Source organism: Meriones unguiculatus, chromosome 2 (assembly GCF_030254825.1).
Source record: "Meriones unguiculatus strain TT.TT164.6M chromosome 2, Bangor_MerUng_6.1, whole genome shotgun sequence".
Taxonomy (NCBI): Eukaryota; Metazoa; Chordata; class Mammalia; order Rodentia; family Muridae; genus Meriones; species Meriones unguiculatus.
Window position 1 is genome coordinate 149,291,182 of NC_083350.1, and position 26,880 is coordinate 149,318,061.

Genomic DNA, 26,880 nt, shown 5'->3' on the forward strand with positions numbered 1-26,880 from the left:
CAATTCCATCCTCCCATTTCCTGAACACACAATATCAAGCCCTTGAGGTTTTACTGTTTCTGTTTGGGAATCTCTTCTTCTACTCTTCCTCTTTTACAGTTCACCATTCAGTTTTCAATTAAAAACAAATTGTCTTACTTGGGTTTGCTAATATTTGGGGCTCAATATTTATCTACGAATTGTTTTATTCTTCTAAAACTCATCTTCTAAAATTCAGGTATATCCCTCTCCTAACCTAACTCATTCATGAAATTCTTGACCCACATGCTCAGATTGTGGGCAGTTACTCATTTTTATAGAATGAGTTTTTCCCACTTCTTATTTTCCTAAAATAATGCTATTGCTGTAGAGTCACGATTAAGATACATATACATAAACTGTATGTATATAGTGTATATACATCGTGGGGAGGGACATTTAATATGTACTTGTTACTGAGCTTAATCCCTATTAAGTCCCACAACTCAATAGTTACTGTGTTCTTATACTCACAAGTGAAAAACAATAAAATCAATACCAGAGGCAGAGAAGCTAAGAATTTTGCCCAAGATCAAACTTGGGAAGAGTAAGAACTAGGCAATATACTTACAGAAACAAAAACAAACCTCTCTCTTCCTCTTTTTTTCAGATCTCTCAGCCTTCAATCTCTACTTTCTCCTTAGGTCAATTCTTACCTATGATTATGACAGTAGCTTACAAACTGTACTCCTCTATCAACCTCTTTATACTGTTCAAGGCAACCGTGTCGTTTTTAAACAAAGCATCCTTCCAATCCCTTCAGTGATGCAAATATTAGGGACCCCTAAATCGTTATCAGTAAACACGTATTGATATGTCAAGTTTCTGGCCTTAATAACTGTTTAATAGTTAATATTTATTTAACACCATGTGTTAGATGCTATTCCCCTTTATATTTCTATGTTCACTAAATAACTCTATCAACTACTCGGTAACTGATGCAACGAGTCAGCATTTGCTGCTGCTTCAGTGTATTTATTCCTCCAATTACTTGCTTGGAGAACAAGAATACCTCCATCTGGCACGTTATAAAACAGCTCAACAAACATCTTTTAAACTAATGACCAGAGCAGTACCTGCAGGTCCTAAACTGCAGACTTGGAAACTCTTCCTGGCCATCAGCCTTCCAGTTTCTTGGAGCACAAGATTAGCATAACAAACCTATTTCGTGCCTAGCCAACTCCTACACGCGTTTAAGGAATCTACAAGTATTTACCAGAGATTCTGCTTCGCTAAGTACATACATAATCCCATGAACATCTCCAAGCATTTCTGTGCAGCGGGCTTCTCTTTTAAGTTTTTACATATTTTCACGCTGGGACCCAACCGACATCCAGAAACATATTAACAGGTCAACGACATCGACACTGCACCTTACAGACTGATTTTCCATCAGGAAATAGGGCGCTTACTTTGGTCTTTCAGAAAGTCGATTTCTGTGGCCATTTCGATATTTTAGTCTGAAGTTTTCATCACCTTTACCGATTCCTCGCAGGGGGGGAAACAAGATATATATATATATATATATATATATATATATATATATATATATATATATATATTTTAAACCAACAAACAAAAAACGCAGCCTCCCGCTGGGAGGGAAAACGAAAAGCTACGGGGCGGCTGGGGCAGCCGAGCCCCGGCGCGGAGGCATCAGCATCGCACTCACACGGCGGCGCAGCCCGGCCCGCCGCTCCGCCGAAGCCAGGCGACGCGCGTCCGACTCCGCTCGGCCGGACCCCGGCGGGCGGAAAGGGCCGCGGGGCGGCGCACGGCCGGTGGGCGCCGGGCTCCCGGCGCGGCGCGCGGGAGGGCCACCGTGGGACGCGCCCGACTCGGCGGCGGCGTCACGGCGGGGCAGAGGGGACGCCAGCACCGCGGGGAAGCGCGAGCCGCCGCGGAGTCCACTCGGCCCGCCCTGCGACTTTGAAAGCGGTGCCCCGGGCCGTTCCTTGGAGACAGTGACGCCGCGGCCGTCAGCACGCGCGCGTCGGCGCCTGCGTCATCGCGCCGCCCCGGGACCCGGCAGGTGATTGGCTGCGTGTCAGGCGGGGGGCGGGCCCCCGAGGCCGTGCCCCGGGCTGAGTCGCTTGCTTGGCGCCTTCCGCAGTGGCGCGGCGGGTACTCGAGGTAGTGTGGCGCAATTGTTTTTTTGGTAAGAAAACAGAAAACTGTGTCGGGAGCAGGCGCTAGAGACGCATTTCCGTTGCCGTCCCCCCAAGTCTTAGTTTGTCCGCCTGTGCAGGGAGGGCTGTGGGTCCTCGGGCTGAGGTGAGTCCTCGCAGGTCAGCTTCCCAGCTGGAGCTTCTGGATCTGCTCTAGGAGAGAGCTGTTGTCCAATATTTAACCCTGTGGCTGCAAGAAGGCGCTTGGTCAGGATTCAGGGCAGCCTGCAAATCCAGCTTCGGAGGTGTTTCTTCAAATCTAAGAGAAAATGAAATTTTGCAAAAGAAAAAAAAAGAATATATATGTAAAATTTGTATTGGTGCAAAAATTACCGTTCAGTTTTAAGAAGTGATGCTGTGCCAGTATGCGCAGTAGAGCTTAAAACATACACAAACATACTAGAGAAATAATATTAGTGATAAAAAAAAATGCTCACTTGAAGTTTATCACTGGTTTTAGAGCCTTTTTAATTGGTTATGTTTTTATGCCTTGAAATAAAGTTTCATTAGCTACGTCCTGAGCCTGAGATAGCTTGATTACGAAGTGCTTGCCTGATTTGAGATCCCCAGCACCCACGTAAAAAGCCAGGCAGGGCCCCATGTGCCTCTTTAATACCTGCCCTGGAGAGGCACAGACAGGAGGATGAGGGAAAAGGAGTGCTTTCTGGCCAGCAGCCTAGACAAATTGGAAAGCTCTAGAGTCAGTGAGACTGAAAAAACTAAGGTCAGGTATGTTATTAGGATTTTTTTTTTCTGTGAGAAAATATCTGGTGAAAATAAACTTAAGGTTAATAAAAAAAAAGTCAATAGTGTTTGAGAATGACACCCCACTAACAACTCACTTCAACCACAGTTCATACACAGGTGTAGACACCCTCCCCGATGTGGACGCAAACACAAACAGAAGGCAGGTGTCCTGGATGAAGTTCTGTTGGACTTTTGTTTAACCGTTTAAGATGTTTTGTAACCCAGTACTCATAAAACAGCACAAACTGTTAGCTGCTTCTTCTAAAAAGACTCACTGTTAAACATGTGTTGGTAATAGTATACAAAGGTTTAAATTAACTTTGATTCAGTGAAAAGATTCAACCTGCTCAGGTTTTTAATGGCCATAAACTTAACAGAAAAACTTACACTGATTGTGCAAGCTCCACTTCTTTTTTAAGTTCAGTGTAGGCTGCTTTCTGATGAACTGCTCACTGATTCTTCCCAAAGAGACTTCCCTACATTTGAACCCTGTATTGTGATGTAAGTTGGCATTGAATAAGTAGCTATAAATTTAATATTTACAATAAGATATATCGGTGTGAAGAAGGCAAAGTGTGACTTCTATATAGAAATAATGTTTCTGCCCAAAAGTAAATAGTGAAATAGAACTTTTATGTTTGTGCTTAAGGTGTTTTGTTTTATATGATCATAATCAAAATAAACACAAACCGCTTGAAATTTCATACATTGAAAATTAATGATAGGTTTCACTAGTAATTTTAATTTGTTGACACTAAACACCTGGTATTTTGCAAAACAAACCTGCAGACTGTATGCAGTTGGAATTTAAATTCCAACTGAATTCAAAGCTAGCTCGTCACACCAAGGTTGTGAACCCAGAAAGTGTGGTTTCAATATGACAACCTTTAACCAACATGCAATGTAAATTATGTCTAATGTTTTAATGTTTATAGTCAATGTGTTTAATGTTTGTAGTCTTTAATTGCAATAAATAAATTGTTACTTAACATATTTTATTATAATCTCTGTGATTTACAGTTCATCTTCAAGTGGTTTTATGTTTGTACTGCTGAATTATCCTTCCGTCTTAAAACAATGACAGAAGTGAAAGCAGAGACTTCAGTGGTGATTAAAAGCCTTCAGATGTTTCTTTGTGTGTCCTCTCAACATTTTCCCTCTAAAATCAGGTTTGTCTGTTTCAGAACTCCAAGTCCCTCGCTGTAGGACCTGTGACTAGCTAGGCAGAACCTAGGAGGGAGCCTTCTGCTCTGACCCGGGCCAAAAGATCACAGACTGGGCCAAACGAAGAGGAGCTTCCAGGTCTGTTCTACAGGTCTGTCCTTTGAGCTTCTCTCTAAAGTCTGTCTTTAACTCATACTGGGTGGTGGTGGCGGCGCATGCCTTTCATTCCAGATGGTGGCAAGCCCATTTCTGTGAGTTCAAGGCCAGCCTGGTCTACAGAGGGAGCTCCAGGGCAGCCAGGGCTGTTACAGAGAGAAAGCCTGTGTGGAAAAACAAAACAAACAAAGCTACAGAAATATGTTACCTTCCTACTACCTCCAGCTGGCACAGATGCCTCTGACTTTCCTCCTTCCATTTCTCTTAGAAATGTGTGGTGCAGTGCAGCATGCAAACTAAAAAGAAGTATATGTAGAAAAAGTTAAGGCTTTTTTTTTCCTTGTAAATGAAGGAACTTGGAAATGTTTCTTAAAAATGTTTAATTGAAAAAAACATTCTTTAACACATTTTTTTTTTTGTCTCCTGAGTGAATGCTGCTGGAGTCTGTCCCTCTTGATTTCCTTATATAGAAATTAAAACAATTGAAGGCTTAACTCTTTTTAAAGTATAAGTTGAAGAAGATAAGCTAAAAGTGAAAACCACAGATTAACATTGTTTTAAGAAAGCCAAAACAGCTGACAATAAAATTGTGGAGTAGGATAGTGATCACCGTGGTCACATTAATTCTGACTCTGTAATGCTTCATCATAGTGCTATCTATGTAAGAGATTTAGCCTTAAATTGGACTCTAAAATATTTTCAAGTTATTCATGTATTATTTTTATTGTAATGAGCTCACAAATAAAATTATCACACAGCTAAATTAAAGCAACCTTTCAGACAAATGGTCACACACTCCCAAGCTCTGCATGGTAGTGCAGTGACTTCAGTACCCTCAAGAGTGGCCACCCCGAAGCCATGGATCTTCATTCAGGGTTTTACCCTTTCACTATTAATTACATTTCTATGCACTTCTCCACCATTAAACAAACAAACAAACAAACAAAAAATTATGACAAAGTTGAAGCTAGAAAAGCAATTAGCTTATATCCTCATTTATACCCACACTTGCAGCTAGTTCCATATATAATATATGCATTAAAGACTATATTTACATATATAGATTATATGTAATATATATCTATAATGTAATATATAACATTTACATACATATGTATATATTTTTATTTCTTCAGAATTTTATATATTCATACAATGATTTTGGTCATACTCTTCCCCCTAACTCTTCCAGACCCATTCCCGACTCTTTGACCCCTCCCAGCTTCGTGTCCTTTTTTTGTTTGTTTGTTTGTTTTCAAATAATCACTGCATACACTTTGTGCTGTTAATATATTCCTGCATATGGGGCCATCCCTTGGATCTAAGTCGACTTACCAGGGGCACCACTCTTAAAGAAAACTAACTCTCCTTTACCCAGAAGCCATCAACTCTTAACTACTCCTCAGCTAGGGTTGTGGGCATTTGAGTCCTGTTCTCCTTTGTGCTGAAATGCTGACTGCCTTGATCTTGTACACTCTTGTGTGCACAGCCACAGCTACGATGAATTCATGAGTACAGCAGTCCTGTTGTGTCCAGAACACACTATTTTGTTTCTGTTCTCCATGACCTATGGCTCTCACAAAATCAGTTCTTCCTTAATGTTTCCTGAGACTTGGGAAGAGGGTGTGATTTAGACGTCTGATTATATGAATACATAGCTTTTAACAAAACATTCATACTGCTGGCACAGTAGGTTTCTTCTGCTTAGAGCCATACACTCAGAATTTTAGTTGTAGACATTAGAACAGAATTCACTTGACATCTAGCTTCCAGTTCAATCATTCTAGCTTAGGCTAGGAGATAAAGATATATGTCATTAGTATAAGTTATGTGAATCAAAGTGGAACAGTGCAGCATAGAGAATGGCAGGGAGGGTTACTCCAGCTGAGGAAAGCCATAGGCAATTAAGATGTCTCTATTTCATTGGCCTATATGCAAAGAAACTGAAAGACAGTATAGAGATCAAGTCTCAGGAAATGACTAAGGGAGTTGACAGGGGATTGTTGTATGTAAGCTTTTACTTAGATTGTTAACAAGCCAGCAAGATTATACATTTTAGTTTAATTTTTTAAATTGAAAATAGATTTTTCCCATACATACAATATTTTATAATCATTGTTCCCCAACTCCATCTCCTCCCAGATCCTTCCCACATTCCTACCCATCCAACTCCACGGCCTCTGTTTCTCTCTCTTTAGAAAACATGCAGGCAAAATGTTAAAAAAAAAAAGAACAAATAAACAAGGAAAAAGGAAAACAGCAAACAAAAAAGGAAATACCAGAAGCACATATAAATGCAGAGGCACACAGAAAACCCAAAAAAACGCAACATTGGAAACCATGATACAGAAGCAGAAGATCAGTAAGGTAAAAAAAATAAAAATAAAAAATAACCCAGACAAAGCATTATGAGACAAAAACATTCTTTCATTTTTAGTTGGCCTTCTACTCTGCTACTGGGTCTGTCCTTAGAGTGCTTTGTATACTCATTGAGACTCCAATGCAGGAAACTATTTTTTCCTTTGTTAATGGTTGTCAGTTGGAAATAGCTTCTTGATTAGGGGTGGGAGAGCATGTCCACTTCCCCATCTCAATGCTGGAACATCATCTGGATTGAATTTGTACTGACAGTGTGCATGCTGCCACTCTCTGCGCATTTGTGTATGCATCAGATTCTATTATGTCTTGAAGGCCCTGTTTCCATGTTGTCTTTCACCCTCAGAGGCTCATATAATCTTTTTGCCTCATCTTCCAAAGTGTCTCAACCCTGGGGTGAAAGGTTTGACAGAAACATCCCATTTTGGACTGAGTATTCCAAAGTCTCTCACTCTCTGAATATTATCCAGTTGTAAATCTCTGTTTTTGTTCCCATCTACTGTAGGTGGACGCTTCTCTGATGATGTTTAAGTGAGATCCTGATATATGGGTATACAGAATTTTGTTAGGAGTCATCATATTGTTATATTTCTTTGTAGAATAGGAGTATTTGGTTTCATGGCCTGTCTGGTACCAGGTTCTTGGCTGCCAAAGGAGTGTCAAGTCTGGGTTCCGTCTCTGGAGTGGACCTTAAGCCAACTCATATATGTTACTCCCAGAAGCTTTGTGCCACCATTGCCCTAGTATATTTTGCAGGCAGGACACCATTGTAGATCAAAGGTTCTTCCCAGTGTATCTTGCAGGCAGGATACCATTATAGATCAAAGGTTCTTTGTGGTTGGGTTGGGGTTTACATTTCTCTTTCAGTAGCATGCAGAGTACTTTCCTGAATCCAAGTAGCATGAATGCAGGGGTGAAGGCTGTATGTAAGCACTAGTTCAACTTTTACATGTTCAGTGAGTTGTATAGGTGTAGTCTTCAGCAACCTTACTGTCAGGTTATGGAGAGCAACAGCCTGAGTTGTGTGACGATTCCCATGGGACCCCTTTCACCAACAACTCACTTAGATGTAACTTATTTCCAGTACTAGAAGTTTCACTTGGTGACAAGAGATGGCTGGTTAGAAATTTGTCTCTCCCATTACTTGGTGATTTATTTAGATTGCCTTCATATATGTATATAATTTAGGAAATTTCTACTGTGTTAGGTTACTAAACTAAGCCCCAGATGGCCCTTAATTTTAGCTGTCTCTTTCAATTTTAGCAATCTGTTTCCAAATTCCCTTCTTTGTCTCTCTATTCCTTTCCCCACCTCTTTTGATCCTCCTGTTCCAGAACTCCCCTCATTTATAACCATCTATTATACTTCCTTTTCTAAATGAGACCTTTCTGCTGCACTTCCCAGTTCTTTACAGAGATTGTTCCTAATCTCTGTTTTTCTTGTAGCTTGGTTACCATAGGCTTAACAATTAATGTCTACATGTAAGTGACTAGATAGCATATTTGTCTTTCTGTGTCTAAGATACCTCAGTCAAGATGACTTTTTTCCCCTAATTTCACCCATTTACCTGCAAATTTTATGATTCCATTTTTATTTGTAATTTTTTATTCACTTTATACCATGGTTGTAGCCCCATTCCCACCTCCAGTCCCAGTCCCACTCTCCCTTTTTTTTTCCCTCCTCCCTTTCTCCCCTTCCTCCCCTTCCCTCTTCCTCAGAAAAGGAGAGTTCCCTTTCTCATCCACCTCAGCTCATGAAGCTGCATCAGGACTGAGCATGTCCTCTTCCCCTGTGGCCTGGTAAGGCAGTCCCACCAGGGAGAAGTGATCAAAAAGCTGGCAAGAGAGTCCATATCCAGTGCACATCCTCACTTCCCTTACTAGAGGACCTACATGAAGCCTAAGCTGCCCTTCTGCTACATCTTTGCAGGGGGCTAGATCCAGTTCATGCACGGTCCTTGACTGATGCTTCAGTCTCATAAAGCCCCTCTGGACTCTGGTTAGTTGGCCCTGTTGGTCTTCTTGTAGAGCTCCTGCCACCTCCTGGTCCTTTTCTCTTTTCTCTCCCTTTTCCACAAGACTTTCTAAGCATCACTCTGTTTGTCTGTGAGTCTCAACATCTGTCTTGAGGTGCTGCTGGGTAGAGTCTCTCGGAAGACAACTCTGCCAGGTTCCTGTCTGCAGGCTTAGCAGAGTATTGTCTGTAGTGTCGGGTTGGCACTCTCCCATAGGGTAGGTCCTCCCATAGGTTGGGCCAGAAGTTGGTTGGGCATTCCTTCAATCTCTGCTCTATCTAGTCTATCTTTATCCCTGTACATCTAGTAGGCAGGGTAAATTTGGGATTGAAGTTTTTGTGGGTGGGTTGATGTTCCCTCTCTCTGCTAGGAGACTGGTCTAGTTATTAGGTGTCCTCCAGTCTCTATGGCCTCTACTACTAGGAGTCACTGCTTGAATCTTCCTCATTTGCTCCCAGGTCTCCAGCTTGTCCTAGAGATATCCCCACCCTCAGTTTCTCTTTTCTCTGCAGGCCTTCTGTCCTCTTGCCCTCACTCTTCCCAGGTCTGTTCTACACCCTCTTAACTCTGCAAAACTGTGGCACATTTATGCAATGCAATATAACTCATCTATTAAAAACAAAGAAATCATGAAATTTGCAGGCAAATGGATGGAACTAGAAAAGATCATCTTGAGTGAGGAAACCCAGACACACATGGTATGTATTCACTTATAATGGGATTTTAGCCATATAGTCCAGGATAAGCACACTATGAGGCACAGACCCAAAGAAGATGAATAACAAGGAGTATCCAAGGTAGGATGCATAAGTCTCACTGGAAGAGTAGATAGAATAGAAAGAGGTAGTGGCTGAAGAGAGGGAACAAGGTAGGAGAGGGGGCATTGAGTTTTACTTTTTTTTTTTTTTTTTTAACAGCTGAGTAATGCTCCATTGTGTAAATGTACCACATTTTCTTCTTTTGAGGGACATCTAGGTTGTTTTCAGTTTCTGGCTATTACGTATAAAGGAGCCATGAACATAGTTGAGCAAGTGTTTTTGTGGTAAGATGAAGCATCTTTTGGGTATATATCCAAAAGTGATATAGCTGGATCTTGGGATAGGTTGATTTTCATCTTCCTGAGGAACTGCCTCACTAATTTCTATATTTTCTATAAAGGTTTGCATTTACACCCTCAAGGGCTGAGTGTTTCCTTTATTCCGCATCCTTGCCAGCATTAGCTCTCACTTGTTTTATTGAATCTTAGCCATTCTGACAGGTGTAAAGATGAAATCTCAAAGCAGTTTTGATTTGCATTCCCTGATGACTAAAGATGTCCAACATTTCTTTAGAATTTTCTCAGCCATTTGAGTTTCCTCTTTTGAGAATTCTCTGTTTAGACCTGTACCCCATTTTTAAATTGGGGTATTTGTTTTCTTGATTGAGTTCCTTATAAATTTTGTTTCCCATTCTATAGGCTGGCACTTTGTCAGAATGACAATGTTATGAGAACTCATTTATTAGTTGTCTGGGTGTTTTTTGTTTGTTTTTTGTCTGTTTGTTTTTTGAGACATAATTTCTCTGTGTTAACAGCCCTGGCTGCTCTGGAGCTCACTCTGTAGACCAGGCCCGCCTCAAAATTACAGAGATCTGCCTGCCTCTGCCTCCTGAGTGCTGGGATTAAAGGCATGCACCACTATGCCTGGCTCTGTTTATTAATTGATGGTGTTAGTGCCTGTGTCACTGGTGTCCTTTTCAGAAAGTACAATGATTTTTCCTTTGTTATTGAGTTCAAGGTTATTCCCAACTTTCTTGTCTGTCCAGTTTAGTTTATTTGGTTTTATATTGAGGTCTTTGATCTATCTAAACTTGAGTTTTGTGCACGGTGATTAAATATGGATCTGTTTGGATTCTTCTACATGCAGGTATTTGGTTTGACCAGCAGTATTTATTGAAGACATTGTATTTTCCAGTGTGTATTTCTGGCTTCTTTATAAAAATTGAGGTGTTCACAGGTGTGTGGACTTACGTTTGACTCCATTGATTAATGTGTCTGTTTTTGTGCAATTACTGTTTTGTTGTTTTTATCACTATAGCTTTATAGTACAACTTGAAATCAGGGATGGTAATACTACAGTTCTTTTATTATTCAGGTTTGTTTTACCTATATTGGTGTGTGTGTGTGTGTGTGTGTTTATATGAACTTGAAAAGTGCCCTTTCATGATCTGTGAAGAATTGTGCTGTAATTTGGATGGTAACTGCACTGAATCTGTAGATTGCTTTTGGTAGGATGACCATCTTTACTATGTTAATCCTACTGATCTATGAGATCTTGCCCTCTTTTGATATTTTCTTCAATTTCATTCTTTAGTGTCTTGAGTTTTTTGTCTTAAATGTTCATTCTGTTTTCATTTTGTGGAATAATTTCAGTATTGGCATCAACTCTTCTTTGAGGTGTGGTAGAATTCTACATGAAAATCATCTGGCCCTTTTTTGTTTTGGTTGTTAAATTTTTAATGACTGCTTCTATTTCACTAGGTGTTATAGATCTGTTTAAATTGTTTATCTGATCTTGATTTAACTTTGAAAAGTGGTATGTATCAAAAAATTATAATTTCTCTTAGATTTTCCAACTTGATGAAGTATAGGTTTTTAATGTATGTCCCTAATGATTCTTTGGATTTCTTCAGTGTCTGTTGATATGTACCCCTTTCATTTTATTTTTATTAATTTGTATATTACCTCTGCTTTGTAGTTAATTTTGATAAGAGTTTGTCAGTCTTAATGATTTTGTCAAATGCCATTTCTTTGTTTCATCAATTATTTGTATTTTTGTTTGTTTTTATTGATTTCAGCCCTGAGTTTGATCTTGTCTTCTCCTTTGGGGTATATATCTATGAAAAAAGCTTCTGACTATAGCTGATGAAAACCATTACATAAAACCACAAATGGTCATGATGTAGAGAACAACTGACCATGAACTCCCTAATCCTAGTTGATAAATCTATAGCACAACGCCTATATCTAAGCTTCAGGGAACATAACGGAAGAGAGGATGGGGAAATGTTAAGGGCCAGAGAACCAGGACATCTGCTGAGAGATTGTGTCTTCTGTATAGAAGCTTCATACACCAAATCTCAATGATGGCATCCTAAAGAAAACCTGGACAGTTACACCAGTTGACATTCCAATGTGAATGGGGGAAATCTCATAAGCTTCCACCCTAGAAGAGGTACAGGTAATTAAAGTCCGCTGAGAAAGCAAGAGTCAATTTTCCCTAGGGATGAATCCCCTAATTGGTTAGCCAATACCAAGTAGTCAGCCCTAAAAATGTTTATGAGTATATAAACAACACTAGATGCACTCAGCATACTGTATCTGTATATTTTTATATATGTGTTAATATATAAATTATTAAAGAAAATAATAAAGACAATACATCAAAGTAGAAGGAGGGCTTAGAAGAAGGGGAACAGAGAGGAGGAATATGGTATAGTAACTGGATTAAAGGTAATCAAAGTAGTATAGTATATAAATGTATGAAATATTATAATAAAACCCATCATCTTGTAGAATTAATTAATGCTAAGAAAAAACATCTGATAATGAATTAATACACACATTACCAACAGATTGTCTACTAATGACATGGTTATATTTATTTATTTTTACACAAAGAATTAAATCTTGGCTAAATATGGAAAATACATAAACTTGTATAGTTAAGTACATTTATAATTTCTGCAATGGACTTAGTCATAACATTTGCAATGATTTTTGCATACACATAGAAACAGAACTATATCAAGACAAAGTTATGAAGCTTTTAGACTCCAAATGTATTTTGGGATAGAATTCAGAATCCATAATTTGCCACAGCCCAGATGGCCTTTTGACTCCTAGGATCTTGTGCATGTCATTCTGTTGCGTTGATGTCTCCTGTTTCAATTTTCATTTCATTTTTAAGTAAAGGGTACTGTTATATATTCCTAACAATTTTGTTTGAATTTTCTTCTTAGATGCATTTTAAAATTGAATCCACTTGGGATGGTTTTCCAGTGAGGCATGAGCCAGTATGTGTCAGGCTGAGTCCAGGTGACAAGGGAGTGAAGATGGAGGTTAGTGCTCCATTTTTCAATGATCCTCCAGCCCCTCTTGGAGAACCAGGAAAGCCTTTCAGTGAACTGTGGAATTATGAAGGTAAGTAGAAGTATTGTATTTTATTACAGACATAAATCTTTTTCTAATAACCTCTCAGAGAACTATTATTTTATCTTGCTGTTAGGAAGTAATATGCTTCTGAACAACTGACGTGCAGTTTCTGATCCTGCCTAACCATCCGTCATTCTGACTTTCTTCCCATTACCTATGGGGCTCCAATATACAAGCAGAAGAGAGAAAAATGGCAGGCCCAAATCCAGATGTTTGCATTGCTGCCACATTTCTTTCCTTTACTTATGTCATCTGCTCTAGAAAGAGTTCCATACTCCCCATTTTGTCTTTTAAGAATCTTTAGATTGCCATTTCTACCTTAAAAGCCTCCTATCTGGCAATTTTAGAGTGCTACTTACTGGAGAAAGACTGTCAGTGTGAGATTTAATATTTACTTTCTGCTGTCAAATAATCCCACTATCAAATTAAGGCCAAGAGACATACTAGGAAGTAAAATGGTTCCAAGTTTGTTCTCTGAGCTTCTTATGTATATCCTCATCAAGCTGCAGGGTTCCTTCTGAAATACTGTTCATGCTGCCATCCCTATAAATATAAAACTTTACATTACATAGAAATTAAGAATTCCCCCAAGATTTCTTACTCAGTATATTTGGATTTAGTTACTTGATTAGCACAGAGCTTTCCTTCCAAGTAATCTCTTTTTCCTTAGTCTATTTTTCACTGTGAAGCCGAATCATCTACCTCTCTAAATTAAAATTTAATTTACTCTTCAGCTAAAAGTTTTTAATGCAAAAGAGCAAATTATACTCAAATATGATTTCATATTTATTTAAAAAATCTTAATAGTTAAAATCATTTTTAGAAGCATAGAAAAGGTCTGGCAAGTTTTAGACCAAAGAAGAAAAGGACTTGGGTTTTTACTTGTATATTTTATAAATATATAAAGTGTTATAATAATTTATAAGAAAGAGGCACTACATTCACAATTAAATAATTTTTAAAGCCACTAACGCTCAGAAAATTTCTGAAATTATAATAAAAAGACCACCAATTACAGATAACCGGTATTTTTTAAAATTAATTTTTAAAAATTAGTTTGAAAAACATTTTCATGCTTGTGGAGGTAAGGGGACAGCTTGTGGGAGTTGGTTCTTTCTTCCCACTGTGTAGATTCTGGGGCTCTAACACAGGTAATCAGCCTTGGCAGCAAGCACTTCTGACCACACTAGCCCCACCACTCTTCATATATTTTGTGCCCATTTTTTAAAAATATTTTTTATTTTAATTTTTATTAATTATACATTATTCACTTTGTATCCTACCATAGTTCCCTCCCTCTTCCCCTCCCAACCCCACCCTCCTTTCCCCTTAGCTATGCATGCCCCTCCCCAAGTCCACTGATAGGGGAGGTCTTCCTCTCCTTCCTTCTGATCATAGTCTATCAGATCTCATCAGGAGTGGGCTGCACTGTCTTCCTCTGTGGCCTGGTAAGGCTGCTCCTCCCTCAGGGGGAGGTGATGAAAGAGCGGGCCAATCAGTTCATGTCACAGACAGCCCTGTTCCCCTTATTAGGGTACCCACTTGAAGACTGAACTGCCATGGATTACATCTGTGCAGGGGTTCTAGGTTATCTCCATGCATGGTCCTTGGTTGGAGTATCAGTCTCAGAAAAGACCCCTGGGCCCAGATTTTTTGGTTCTGTTGCTCATCTTGTAGAGCTCCTGTCCTCTCTAGGTCTTACTGTTTCCCACTTTTTCATATGATTACCTGCACTCTTTAGACAGGTAGCCTAGTAACACACACATATGCACATACATACACATATTTAAATTTCATGTACATTTGGTTCGTGGCTCATATATTTAGTTACAATTCTATAAACAACCCGTAAATATCATGGCAGTCTTGTCATGCCAATACATATTTTATTGTCTTTGATTTTAACAGCACCATTGTGTTCTATTGCATGAATAGAATTGCATGAATTGTTTGTATTCTGTAACTTAGTATATTTTGCTGAATAGGTGATTTCTTTATGTACCAAGAGATAATTTTATATAAGAAGAGACAGATGTTTACATCATTATTTATAGTATTTTTGAGCCATACTCTGATGGATAGAATTTTACTTTTTTTTTTTCTAGTTGTCTAATTTGTTTACTTGGGATAAATTCCAAGAAGAAGGTAACTGGCCCAGAGTCCATCTGTTGATTTCCCTATGGCCTCACCATCACTAGGCTTTATATTCCCTTTTAATTTATGGCAGACTTCTATGGGAGAAATTGAGAATAACTTTTTTCTTATGCTTTTCTTCTAGATTCTGTGTATTTATTTTGCTCAGTTTCTTACTGGGGTATAGTATGATGATTTAAGAAGCTTAGTAATTCACTTTTTATTCTAAAGGAATAAATTATTTACTGCTTAATCTAAATAAAATTTTCCATGTCCTATTTGTTTTCATAAGTTGTAGAAGCATTTTTCTTGAATGATAAAACTGAGCAGTATTTAGAAGTTGAACTTTGTCCGTAAGTATAAACTGTTTTTTTTTAACCATTACTACATGATTTGAAGACAGTTGTTTTCAAGTTATAAATTATATATTTGTAGAAAAACTCACTCAGCTCAGCTAAATAGAGGTCATATTAACTGGAAGCAGATTTAAGTCTCTGTTTATTGTCTTGTATAATGCATATATTTTAAACTTATTTTTTGAATATATATTCTACATGTTTGAGTATATTATGTTGATATGATTATTGATTTATTGACATAAATGAAAAGTGAAAAAAATCACTATAAACAAATCATTACCTTATATATTTGCACTATTATATGTTAACTATTTAGAGGTAAAGAGAGCTCCCATTCCTAACTAGGATGGTATTTTCAATTCATAATCACTTGCAAAGGAGAAATTAGTTTTCTTCAATAGAATACCATTGGGTTTGCAAACCACACATAAGGGCAGGCCTCATGCCCAGCAGTAGGTGACTGACACAAAGCAAATTCAATGGTATTTTGGTAGCTTTTAAAATTATGTATGTATGTATGTACGTATTATGTCTTTATTAATTTATTGCTCTTTTGAGCTTCTTAAAAATATTACTGGTCTTTTGTTTGTATGCTATGGTTTCTAATTTTTTTCTCTTTTTCTTTGAATGTGTGTCTCTGAGTGTGTTTGTGTGTATGTATATGTGTGTGTGAATGTGCTTTTGCTTGTGTGTATATATGTTTATTGTGCTTTTTCTTTGTGTATGTGTGTGTGTGTTAATTCTGGTTTGTTTGTTTTTTTAATTTTTAAAAATTTTTAAATTTTTACTTTTTACATTTTATTCCCTTTATATTGTAGCCCTCTCCCTCATCTCTTCCTGGTTCCATCCTCTCTCCCTCTTCTCTCCCTCCCTACTCCCCTACTCCACTGAAAAGGGGAATCCTCCCTTGCCATCTGACCCTAGCCTATCAAGTCTCATCAGGACTGCCTGGATCCTCTTCCTCTGGGGCCTGACAAAGCTACACCTCCAGGGGAAGTGATCAAACAGCAGGGAACTGAATTCCTGACAGAGATAAGCCCTGTTTCTCTTATTCACACATGGAGACTCAGCTGCCTATGGGCTACATGTGACCAGTGGGTGTAGACCCTCTCCATGCATGGTCCTTAGATATGTGCATCAGTCTCTGCAGCACCCCCGTACCCAGATTTTTTTCCTTTGTTGGTCCCTTTGTGGAGCTCCTAACCCTTCCTGGTCCTTCTGTCCCTCCCTTCTTTCATAAGACTCCCTGTGCTCTGCCCAAAATTTGTCTGTGAGTCTCTGCTTCTGCTTTGATCCTCTGTTGGTTAGAAGATATCTATTATAGGCTCCCATCCTGTTCCCTCTCTTCCACTGCTTCCAGTGTCTATCCTGTTTGCCATTCTGAATGAGAATTAAGCCTCCTTAATTTCTAGGATCCTCCTTGTTGTTTAGCTTCTTTAGGTCTGTAGATTATAGTATGGTTATCCTATATTATACAGCTATATCCGCTTATAAGTGAGTATAGATGTGTGTAGTGGTACATGCCTTTAATCCCAGCACTTTGGAGGCAGAGGCTGGCGAATCTCTATGAGTTCAAGGCTAGCCTGGTCTACAGAGCCAAGTTCTAGGACAGCCAGGGCTATACAGAGAAACACTGTCTCGAAAACAAAACAAACAAACAAAAAATGAGTATATATCATGTGTGTCTTTCTGGTTCTGGATTACCACACTCAGGATGATCTTTTTTAGTTTCATCCATTTGCCTGAAAATTTCATGATTTCCTTGTTTTTAATAGCTGAGTAGTATTTCATTATGTAAATGTGCCACAATTTCTGTATCCATACTTCAGTTGAGGGACATCTAGGTTGTTTCCAGATTCTGGTTATTACAAATAAAGCTGCTATGAACATAGTTGAGCAAATGTCCTTATTGAATGGTGGACCATCTTTCAGATATATGGCCAGGAGTGATATAGCTGGATCTTGAGGTAGTATACCCAATTTTCTGTGAAAGCTCCAGATTGATTTCCAAACTGGTTGTACAAGTTTGCACTTCCACCAGCAATAGAGGAGGGTTCCCCTTTCCACATCATCTCTAGCATGTGTTGTCACTTCAGTTTTTGATCTTAGCTATTCTGATAGGTGTAAGATGGAATCTCAGAGTTGTTTTGATCTGCATTTCCCTGATGACTAAGGATGTTGAGCATTTCTTTAAGTGTTTCTCCGCCATTCAAAATTCTTCTGTTGAGAATTCTCTGTTTAGCTCCTTACCCCATTTTTTAATTAGATTATTTAGTTTGTTGGTTGTTTAATTTCTTGAGTTCTCTATATTTTCTAGATATTATTCCCCTGTCAGATGTAGGGTTGGTGAAGATCTTTTCCCAGTCTATAGTCTGTCGGTTTTTTTTGTTGATACTGTCCTTTTTGCTTTACAGAACCTTTTCAGTTTCATGAGGTTCCACTTATTAATTGTTGATCTTAGAGCCTGAGCTGCTGGTATTCTGTTCAGGAAATTGTCTCCTGTGCCAATGAGTTCAAGAAATAAACTCACACACCTACAGACACCTGGTTTTTGACAAAGAAGCCAAAACCATGGCTCACTTGTGGAGGTCAGAGGACAATTGCAGGAGTAGGTTTTCTCTTTCTACCGTGTGGGTTCAAGAAATTGAACTTATTTCTGGGTCTTCTGTTTGGTTCCATTGATCCACCATTCTGTTTCTCTGCCGGTACCATGCAGCTTTTATTACTGTTGCTCTATAGTACAGCTTGAGATCAGGGATGGAGATACCTCCAGAAGATCTTTTATTGCAGAGGATTGTTTTAGCAATTCTGAGTTTCTTGTTATTCCATATGAAGTTGAGAATTTTTTCTTTTGAGGTCTGTAAAGAATTGTGTTGGTAATTTGATGGGAATTGCATTGAATCTGTAGATTGCTTTTGGTAAGATGGCCATTTTTACTATGTTAATCCTGCCAAGCCATGAGCATGGGAGATCTTTCCATCTTCTGATATCTTCTTCTAATTCTTTCTTCAGAGACTTGAAATTTTTTCACACAAATCTTTGACTTGTTTGATTAGGGTCACACCAAAGTACTTTATGTCATTTGTGGCTATTGTGAAGGGTGTTGTTTCATAGTAATAGGAACAAGGACTGTCTCTGACATGAACTCAATGGCTGGCTCTTTGATCACCTCCCCCTGACAGGGGAGCAGCCTTACCAGGCCACAGAAGAAGACAATGCAGCCACTCCTGATGAGACCTGATAGACTAGGGTCAGAGGGAAGGGGAGGAGGACCTCCCTTTTCAGTGGACTGGGAGAGGGGAACGGGTGTGGAAGAGGGAGGGTGGGATTGGGAGGGAAGGAGCGAGGGAGGTACATGGGAGATACAAAATGAATAAACTGTAATTAATAAAAATAATTAAATAAAAAAAGAAGAAGAAAAAGAAAGATCACCGATAGCACAATGGCAATTTCCCTCACCTTGTCAATTTAAATTTGCTTTGTAAAATAAAAAAAAAAAGAAGAAGAAAAGAAAGAAATTGAACTTAGGACATCAGGCTTGGCAGCAAGCTCCTTTACCTGTGAAACTATTTCACAGACCTCTGTAGTTTTCTTTTATGAGGTAGTATCAGTTTATTTTCATGAAGTGACAATCTAACATAAGATAAAAAGAAAAACAGCAATGTTACCATTAAGAAACTACATTGTAGCTATTGGATATAAACTTTAAAATTAGAATCCACAGGGTAGTTTGATTTCATATACATCAGGGTAGTTAATAATCATGAATTGTTTTGCCTCTGGCAGTGAATTCCTGTAGTGGTTAATTAACAGCTAGGAAAGAAGCAAGAAGAACATTGTTTTAATTTGCAAGAAGTTTTATTCATCCTACAGTCTTACTAAAGCTCCATAAAAAGAGTAAAATTAATCAGAGGGCTGTTAAATGGAAAGGATTACTTGTCTTCTGTTAGAGTATTTTATTGGAGAAAATCCTCCCTCAAAAAAACTCACAAAGGACCATCTGGGAAGAAATGTTTGATAGAGGAAAAAAATTTACTTCATGTAAATTCACCCAGTTCTGTGCTACTTACTCAGATTATCCCCCTTAATCATTCCCATTAGAATTTCCTTCTGAGAATATATTGCTTGTCTGTGGAGCTGTGACGTTGGTGCTGAACAAATGCTAGAAAGGTAGAAAACAGATGGCAGACTGTTCAAGGCCAGCAGGGTGAACTATTAGCTACAGGTTAAAGTTTGCACCTTGTTGATTGGCTTTGGTCAATCCATAGTTTACATTTTCTACCTGGCTGATGAGCCTCAAGGAAATTTTCTTACAGAAAAAAACCTTTAGTTAAGCTGTTAGATTAAGACTTGAAAATCAGCTCTAGCTCTCCTTGGGGTGCTTTAGTTTTGCAGCTGGTTTTACTTTAGAGTCTAAGCATCATGATTATCATTCTGTTCTTTCTTTCATGCATTGTGTTTTCTAACCAAATGAAGTATTTTACATAATTTCCTATCTAAAGAGTATGAAAAGCAGGGGCCAGTGAGATTGCTAGTGGGTAAAGAATGTGAAAAGTAGTGCTAGCCTGTGAAACGTTGTGATTTGGTAGCAGTTGTTTCGGAAATGGTAATTCAATGTTGCTGTTTCTAAGTAATGTAACTTACTAGCTTTCCCTATGGTTATCCAATATTGTATTGCACTTTTTAGTTATTTGAAAATTTAGCTACAAGCACACACATTCCAGATAGAAAAGAAAGGAAAGAAGATAATGTTTTCTGCTAATACTCATAAGGAATCTTAATTTTGACAGCCATGGACAGCATTTAGTTCTTTTACTCTCTGGAAGAAGAAATGTTTGGAAAGTGAGTAAAATAAACAAACATATGGAAAATCTTTTAATAAGCAACATGTGCATCTACAATATAAGTTTGAACTTTCTTTTGTATTTCTAATAGAAAGAGCTTGCGTTATCATTCAAAGTGGCCAGAGGAGAGACTAACTGGGAAGGCACAGCTTATCTTCCTTGGAGTTACTTCCCACCAAATGTGACACAATTTAACTCCTTTGCAATTCATGGATCAAATGATAGAAGAGAGTATGAATCCCTTTACCCTGTGCCGCAGCATGAACTACAGCAAGGACAAAAACCTGATTTGTAAGTAGAAAATAAGTGGAGTTATGTTCTAACTACAGAGTTTTGGGAAATTAGTTCTTGGCAGAGCAGTGGTAACACTTGGTAGTTGATGATAACATACATGTAAGCACATAATAAGGCCCCTATATTTCCTCAATGACCCCCAACTTTTGCCCAGGATAGACCATCACATAACTGTCAGCAAAACACTTAATCTTTTATAGTTATATGAAAATATTAATTTGTAAGTGCTACATCAGCTAATACTGTGTGGCTTGAAATTAATTTATTACCCTTTTCCTAGATAAAATAGCCAGAAGAATCGGTGTTCTGTGGTGTGGATAGAGGGCTTATAATCCCTTTTCTTTGTAGCTAAAGAACTTATACTTAGTTACATCTCTGTTCCCTTCTTGCTTCATTAAAATAAGAGTATCAACTATGTTTCTCTGCAACCTTGCTTGTGATAAAATGACTTAATTGGTAAATGACATCTGGATTAAATAATTCTGAATGAACTATAAATATATGATGGAGACAGTATGACTTAGGGATTTCTCTTTAACAGTTGTGTTACCTGTGGGACTCTTGACTTTATGCCCTATGAGTAGTTGTCAGAGGTCATGGCTTCTGTGAAGCAGCAGACATTTAAGCCAAACACTTGTCCCATCTTAGCTCTATCTCCTGGCATCTTAAGCTGTCATCTAGGAGAAATATAGATAGCTCTTGGTGAGCCTTCTGAATGCTTCATGCATTGCTGCAAGGGCTAGTCCCTTAAGAAGGAAAGCACAGTCCTCTCTTGGGACAAACTTTGGTTCCTGCTCTCTGTCTCTGAGTGGACTGTGTGGGGAATCTGAATGGTCAGCACTGGTGAATCTGGATGTTTAGCAGATCCTAGTAGAGAAATCCTAGTGGGCAACACAATGGTTGCTAGACAGTCCGCATTTTCACCCTTAGGAAGTGACACTGTCTCTCTTCTCCATGATTAACTTTCCATGCTTTTACTTGACTCACTTTCCCCTTCATCTCTTCTAGCAGATACTTGTATTCTTGACACACTTAAACATCTACATTTGTTTTTCTTCCCAGCCCTGACTCTTTCTGTCTAGTTTCTTCTCTTTTTTCATGCATCTTTTATCACTGTTGCTTCTTAGCATCTTACTCTGGGGTTTGTTTATATAACTCTAAACTGACTGATTAATCCTGGACAGGTGGGCAGAAAGGACTAGAAATCTAGGTGCCACTGACTGAGAGTCATCATACCATATGATGTGCCATTCTGGCTTCTCACTTGCTAGTATCTTTCCAGGGAAGTGTGAATACACATTGGCCAAGGTAGCATGGCAGAGAAATTTCTTATAGCTCAGAGCTTTACTGAATCACAGATGAAAGCTTTTTTCTTTTTTTGCTCACTAAATTACAAGAGAACACTTTATAATAGTAGTGAATAGTAGTGTTTGTTTTTATGGAAAGAAAACAAGATCACTCTTTTGTGTTAATTTCCTTTACTTTGGCGAAGAAATAACACAAGTTGCCCTTTAATTTGAACCGGAACTTGTCAAAGTTTGAATATAAGAGCATATGCAAGAGCTTATGATTGATTAACAGCTAGAACAAGTTAGATAGATTTTTTTTTTTGCATGTATCTCAAGTGTGTATGTGTGACACAGGCAGGTAGAGTCATGTGTCATTCTTCTGAAATACTGTCTACCTCATTGGAAACAGGGTCTCTCATTGGCTTGGAGCTTACAAACAAGAGTACGCTGACTGGCCAGTTAGCTCTGCCTTCCCTGAACTGAGATTAAATTGCACACCACTACAACCTCTCATTTTTATGTGTGTTGTGAAGGTTGAGTTTGGTTTCTTTTGTTTCCTTAGCAGACACTTTGCTGAGCTCCTTGAGAGCTGATATTTATATTTCCCTTGAGCTGTGAGGGAACTGTGCAGAACTGAAGAAGACCACACTGAAATATGGGTAAATGTTTTCAGAACTGAATATTTGATAGGTTCAATGAGAGAAGTGTACATAGAGAATATATTTAACATTTGTTATTTCTTAAAATAGAATGTTGTACTATCGCAAATGTGACAAAACAGAGAGCTCTATAGGATTACTGTTTCATGGATGCATAGTTCATTTCAGTTTCTTCCTTTTTATTCTTTTAGCCATCGTCTAGAATATTTCAAGCCTTTCAGTTTCAACACAATTCTTGGAGAAGAATGGAAGCAGCCAGACTCAGACCTGTGGCTGCTAGCGAGACCTGATATATAGGAGTATTGTAGATAGCCAACCATGTCAATCATTCCTCCTTTGTACCTTTTAAGGTAATCTAATAAGTTACATTAAATGCATTTCAACAAAAACACATTTTAATAAAGGTCACTGAAATGTAGTATCTCTGGCAAATTATATTTGGTGAACAAAGAAATAGAAACACTGTGTAACATGAAATAATTTTAATTCAAATATCCTCTCTGTCCTTGAAATTAGTATAAAACAATGATCTATTCTAGTTGATGAGACTATCTAATCTGCTAAGGCATCAATGTAGAAGAGTTATTTAACTAGATACTTCTACTGTGTAGGAAGAAATGAAATAGGTTTGAATTAAGGAAATGAGGTTGCTACTTTTACTTATAGATAAGTGATATAATGCTGTTAAGCAAGATGTCAGAAACCTTCATTTGATCTTTGAAGTGTCAAACATTCCTGGTTGAAGGTAGACCCCAATATAGTAAGTCAGTACCTCTCTCTTACATTAGTGAGTCATGCAGGCAAAAATTTCAAAAAGAGGAGCTGCAGAGTGAAACTGCACCACAGATCAAATAGACACAGCTGCAGAGTATTCCACCAACAGCTGCAGAATGAACTTGATTCTCACAGGCTCATCAAACATGTTCCAGAATAAGACCAGTAACACATTTGTTGCAATGCAGATAGCTTTAGCTGCTTGGATTTATTTATACCGGAAGACTTTTAGATCTGATAAACAAATTCAGCCAAGTGACACACAATACATTCAGAATACATACAAAAATAATAGATTTTCTACACATCAATAACCAACCTGTTGAGAAATCAGGAAAGCAGTTTCACTCACATCAAAAAACATTTAGGAATAAGCGTTGTGTGTTAGTTACTTTTTTCACTGTAGTTAAAAAATAATTGGCAAAAGCAACTTGGTAAATGAAGGTTTTATATTTGTTCACAGTGTGAGTCCATCATAATGGGGAAAGCATGGCAACAGGAATTTGAGGTGGCTGGTCACAGTGTGTCTACAGTCAAAAAACAGAGATGAGCGGTGGTGTTGAGCTCACTTTCTTATTTTCAGTCAGCCCTGGACCCTGTCCCATGAAATGATGCAGACCTCATTCTGAGTATGTTTTCCATTCTCAAATCTTTTTGGAAACACCTGGAGTGCAGCTCCTAGGTGATTCTAACTGCAGTTAAGCTGACATTGAAGATTAGTCATCATATCTTGCTGAGGTGATGAAAGGCTTTTACAATGAAAGTTATAGAACATTGGAGAAAGAAATTGAAGAGGACAATAGAAGATGATAAGACATTCCATGTTCTTGGGTCAGTAGATTTAGTATTGGGAAAATAGCCATATGAAAATGAACTATCTAGAAGTTTATATGATCACCTTCAAAATTTGAATGACATTCTTCAAATAGCTAGAACAATATCCTAAAATACGTATGGAAGCACAAAAGACCTATAATAGGTAAAGATGTCCTGACTACAAAAAAAAAAAAAACATTACTGGAAGTATCCCAATATCTTATTTCAAGTTATACTACAGCGCTGTAGTAATAAATGGGACCAGCACAAAAGCAAGCAGTAGACCAATGAATGCACTAGGACAGAAGATCAAAAAATTAACCCACACAGCCATAGATACCTAAGTTTTGACAAGGAAACAAAAACAAAAACAACAACAAAAAACAAACAAACAAACAAACAAAAAAAACATGAGAAAAAGTTTCCTCAACAAGTGATGCTGGGAAAATAGTGTATTCACATGGAAGACTAGAGCTAGATCCCCATTTCCCATCCTATGAATACATGAGCCCTAATACTTAATGTAAGAACTGAAACACTGAAGCCAGTAGAAGAAAACATAAAGAAAGTACTTGAAGATATCAGTACAGGCAGTGACTCCAGTAATTTAACTCCATTGCCTCTGAAAATAAAAGACTCAACAAATTGGATGTCATCAGATTAAAAAGCGGCACAAGAGCCAGGCGTGGTGTCACATACCTGTAATCCCAGCGCTAAAGGAAGCAGAGGAGCGCTAAAGGAAGCAGAGGCAGGCAGATCTCTGAGTTCAAGGCCAGCCTGGTCTATAAAGTTAGTCCAGGACAGCCAGGGCTACACAGAGAAACCTTGTCTTGGAAAAAAAAAAGAACCAAACCTCACAGGAAAGGTGATAATTAATGAAGTAAAGAGACAGCCTGTAGTAGGGGAGAAAGATCTTTGCATCAGAGGCTTAATATCCAGCATATACAAAGAACTCACAATAACTTAACACCAAAGCAAGATGGGAAAATGTAATGAATAAGTGAGCAGATCATCTATATAGTTCTCAAAAGGACTTGTACAAACAGATAGTCATTATTAAAAAAAAACAAAACAAAACAAAAAAAAACCCTCAGTGTCTTTAGGTATTAGAATGCAGGTTAAAACTTCATTGAGATTTCATTTTAACTCAGTAAAAATGGCTATCCTCAAGAAAGCAACAAATGTTGGTAAGAGAAAAAGAGGAGAAAAGTTTGTATCTGCTTTTCATGGGGATTTATATTATTGTCAACTGTGGAAATCAGTATGGAGATATACTGAAATTAGAGCTACCATATGATCCAGCTCTACCACTTCTGAGTACATCCCCAAGAGAATCTGAATCAGCATAATACAGAGACACCTGCATAGCTGTGTTCATCACAATATTCAAGTGATAACATCAGTCAGTCTAGGTGTCTGTCTACTGAGAAGTGGATACAGAAAACACACCGTATATACAGCCGTAAGAAGAACAAACTTATGTCATTATAATGAAAATGGATGGGACTAGAGATTGTATTAGTAAGCCAGTTTCTGAAACATAAGTAGCTCATGTTTTTTTATTTCATTTATGAAGGTTAAAGAAAATAAAACACTTGAGTATAGATCAGGAGACTATTAGAGAAGTGGAAGATTTGAGGAGGGTTTTTTTTGGGGGGGAGATAAAGTGAAGAATAAAAATGTTTACAGATGTGTACATGTATGAATCTGCCAAAGTAAAATGCACTATTCTGTATAATTAATATATACAAATTAGAAGTTTGTGGTCTAGAGTTCTCAAATTTTGTGTTGTGCTTCAATGCTTTCCTTCTAGTAGATCTGTGAACTTCTGCATTATACTTAATCCTCAACATCATTAGCACAGAAGCCAATAGACTCTCAGAAGGTAGTTTTTTCCTGCTTTCTCAACATTATAGTTTCCCTGTCTATTCTGCTCTTAAAAAAAAAAAAAAAAAGGTGTGTGTGTGTTGTTATTCTTTACATGCATACAGAAGACCAGAAAGCCAGAAGAGGCTTATATAACTTCCCAGAGCTGGAGATATAGGAAGTTTTGAGCTACCTGATGATGTGAGTTTTGAGAACTGAACTTGGGACTTCTTCAAGAACATCAAGTGCTCTTAATCACTTTTCCATCTGTCCAGTCCTTCCCCTCTTCTTTAATAATAACATAAGAATTTTTAGAGGGTCCTCTTAGGAATTATATTTCTATACACACACACACACACACAACCCAGTATTTCTTCAGTTTCTTTTGGAAATAAAAATGACCATGGAATGGTTTGTGTCAATGAGATGTAAATAGTCAAAACAACATTTTGATCAGTAGCAGACTGCTTGTGCTGCTACCATAAAGTTTTAATGAGCTGAAATGTGATGTTTTCTAGTGATAGGATAGCCATTATACTATTATGGGACAGTGTGCTATACATCTGTTGTGATGTTTTTATAAAGAAACATACTGTACTGCCAGTTGTATGAAAGTGTAACAGTATGGTTGTGTATAGAGCAAAATGCTTGACGATGATAAATGACTGACTTTTTTGTGTATTTATCATTTTGGAATATATTCCTTATTAAAAATTTTTTAGGTGAAAAAGTGTGCTTTGTCTTAAGCAGCTCATTTTTAGGGTATTTCGTGATAGCTTCAGTAGGTCACATCAAGTGATATTATCTAGGTTTCCATTAGTGTATAACTATGAACTTGCACGGAGACAAAAATCAAATATGGGCATGTCTATGAGGAAATGCACATGCTATTAAGTGACATGAGGCTGCATTTGATCCCAGGTTAGTCTTCAAGCAAGTTACTTCAGTCTGAGGGTATATATATCAGTGGTAGAGTGTATACTATAATGTGCAAGACCCACATTTCAATCA

The 26,880-nt window shown here is 38.0% G+C and overlaps 2 protein-coding genes across 10 annotated transcripts in view; one reads left to right on the forward strand and one right to left on the reverse strand.

The window, feature by feature from the left end:
- The window catches only part of Sclt1 (sodium channel and clathrin linker 1), a 125,396-nt gene extending 123,846 nt beyond the window's left edge, over positions 1-1,550 (reverse strand). For both annotated transcript variants that reach the window (XM_060378269.1, XM_060378271.1), the window contains exon 1: positions 1,431-1,550. In XM_060378269.1, the coding sequence (XP_060234252.1) occupies positions 1,431-1,464 (34 nt within the window). In that variant the 5' untranslated portion in view covers positions 1,465-1,550. The remainder of the gene's footprint in view (positions 1-1,430) is intronic.
- A 509-nt stretch (positions 1,551-2,059) lies between these two features.
- C2H4orf33 (chromosome 2 C4orf33 homolog) lies at positions 2,060-26,599 on the forward strand. 8 transcript variants are annotated; one of them, XR_009590094.1, is made up of 9 exons: positions 2,060-2,176; positions 4,118-4,248; positions 6,452-6,620; positions 12,643-12,823; positions 15,261-15,321; positions 20,118-20,169; positions 20,263-20,462; positions 22,317-22,413; positions 22,605-26,599. XR_009590094.1 is itself a non-coding variant. In XM_060378273.1 (8 exons), the coding sequence occupies exons 3-8, from the start codon at positions 6,468-6,470 to the stop codon at positions 22,708-22,710; spliced, it is 753 nt and encodes a 250-aa protein (XP_060234256.1). In that variant the 5' UTR covers positions 2,060-2,176; positions 4,118-4,248; positions 6,452-6,467; the 3' UTR covers positions 22,711-26,599. The 8 variants fall into 8 exon arrangements, 6 of the variants coding, with proteins under 6 accessions (XP_060234256.1, XP_060234258.1, XP_021483130.1 ...); XR_009590093.1 differs by lacking the exon at positions 22,317-22,413 and having other exon boundaries at positions 22,605-22,763; positions 23,651-26,599; XM_060378273.1 differs by lacking the exon at positions 22,317-22,413.
- Positions 26,600-26,880: the final 281 nt, after the last annotated feature.

What these genes read in the sequence shown, in the direction of transcription:
- C2H4orf33 (XM_060378273.1), top strand. Translation starts at nt 6,468, where the DNA reads ATGTTAAAAAAAAAAAGAACAAATAAACAAGGAAAAAGGAAAACAGCA. An exon ending in TGAACTGTGGAATTATGAAG is followed by an intron (nt 12,824 to 15,260) that starts GTAAGTAGAAGT and finishes TGTTTTCATAAG; the next exon opens with TTGTAGAAGCATTTTTCTTG. An exon ending in TTAGAAGTTGAACTTTGTCC is followed by an intron (nt 15,322 to 20,117) that starts GTAAGTATAAAC and finishes TAATTTTGACAG; the next exon opens with CCATGGACAGCATTTAGTTC.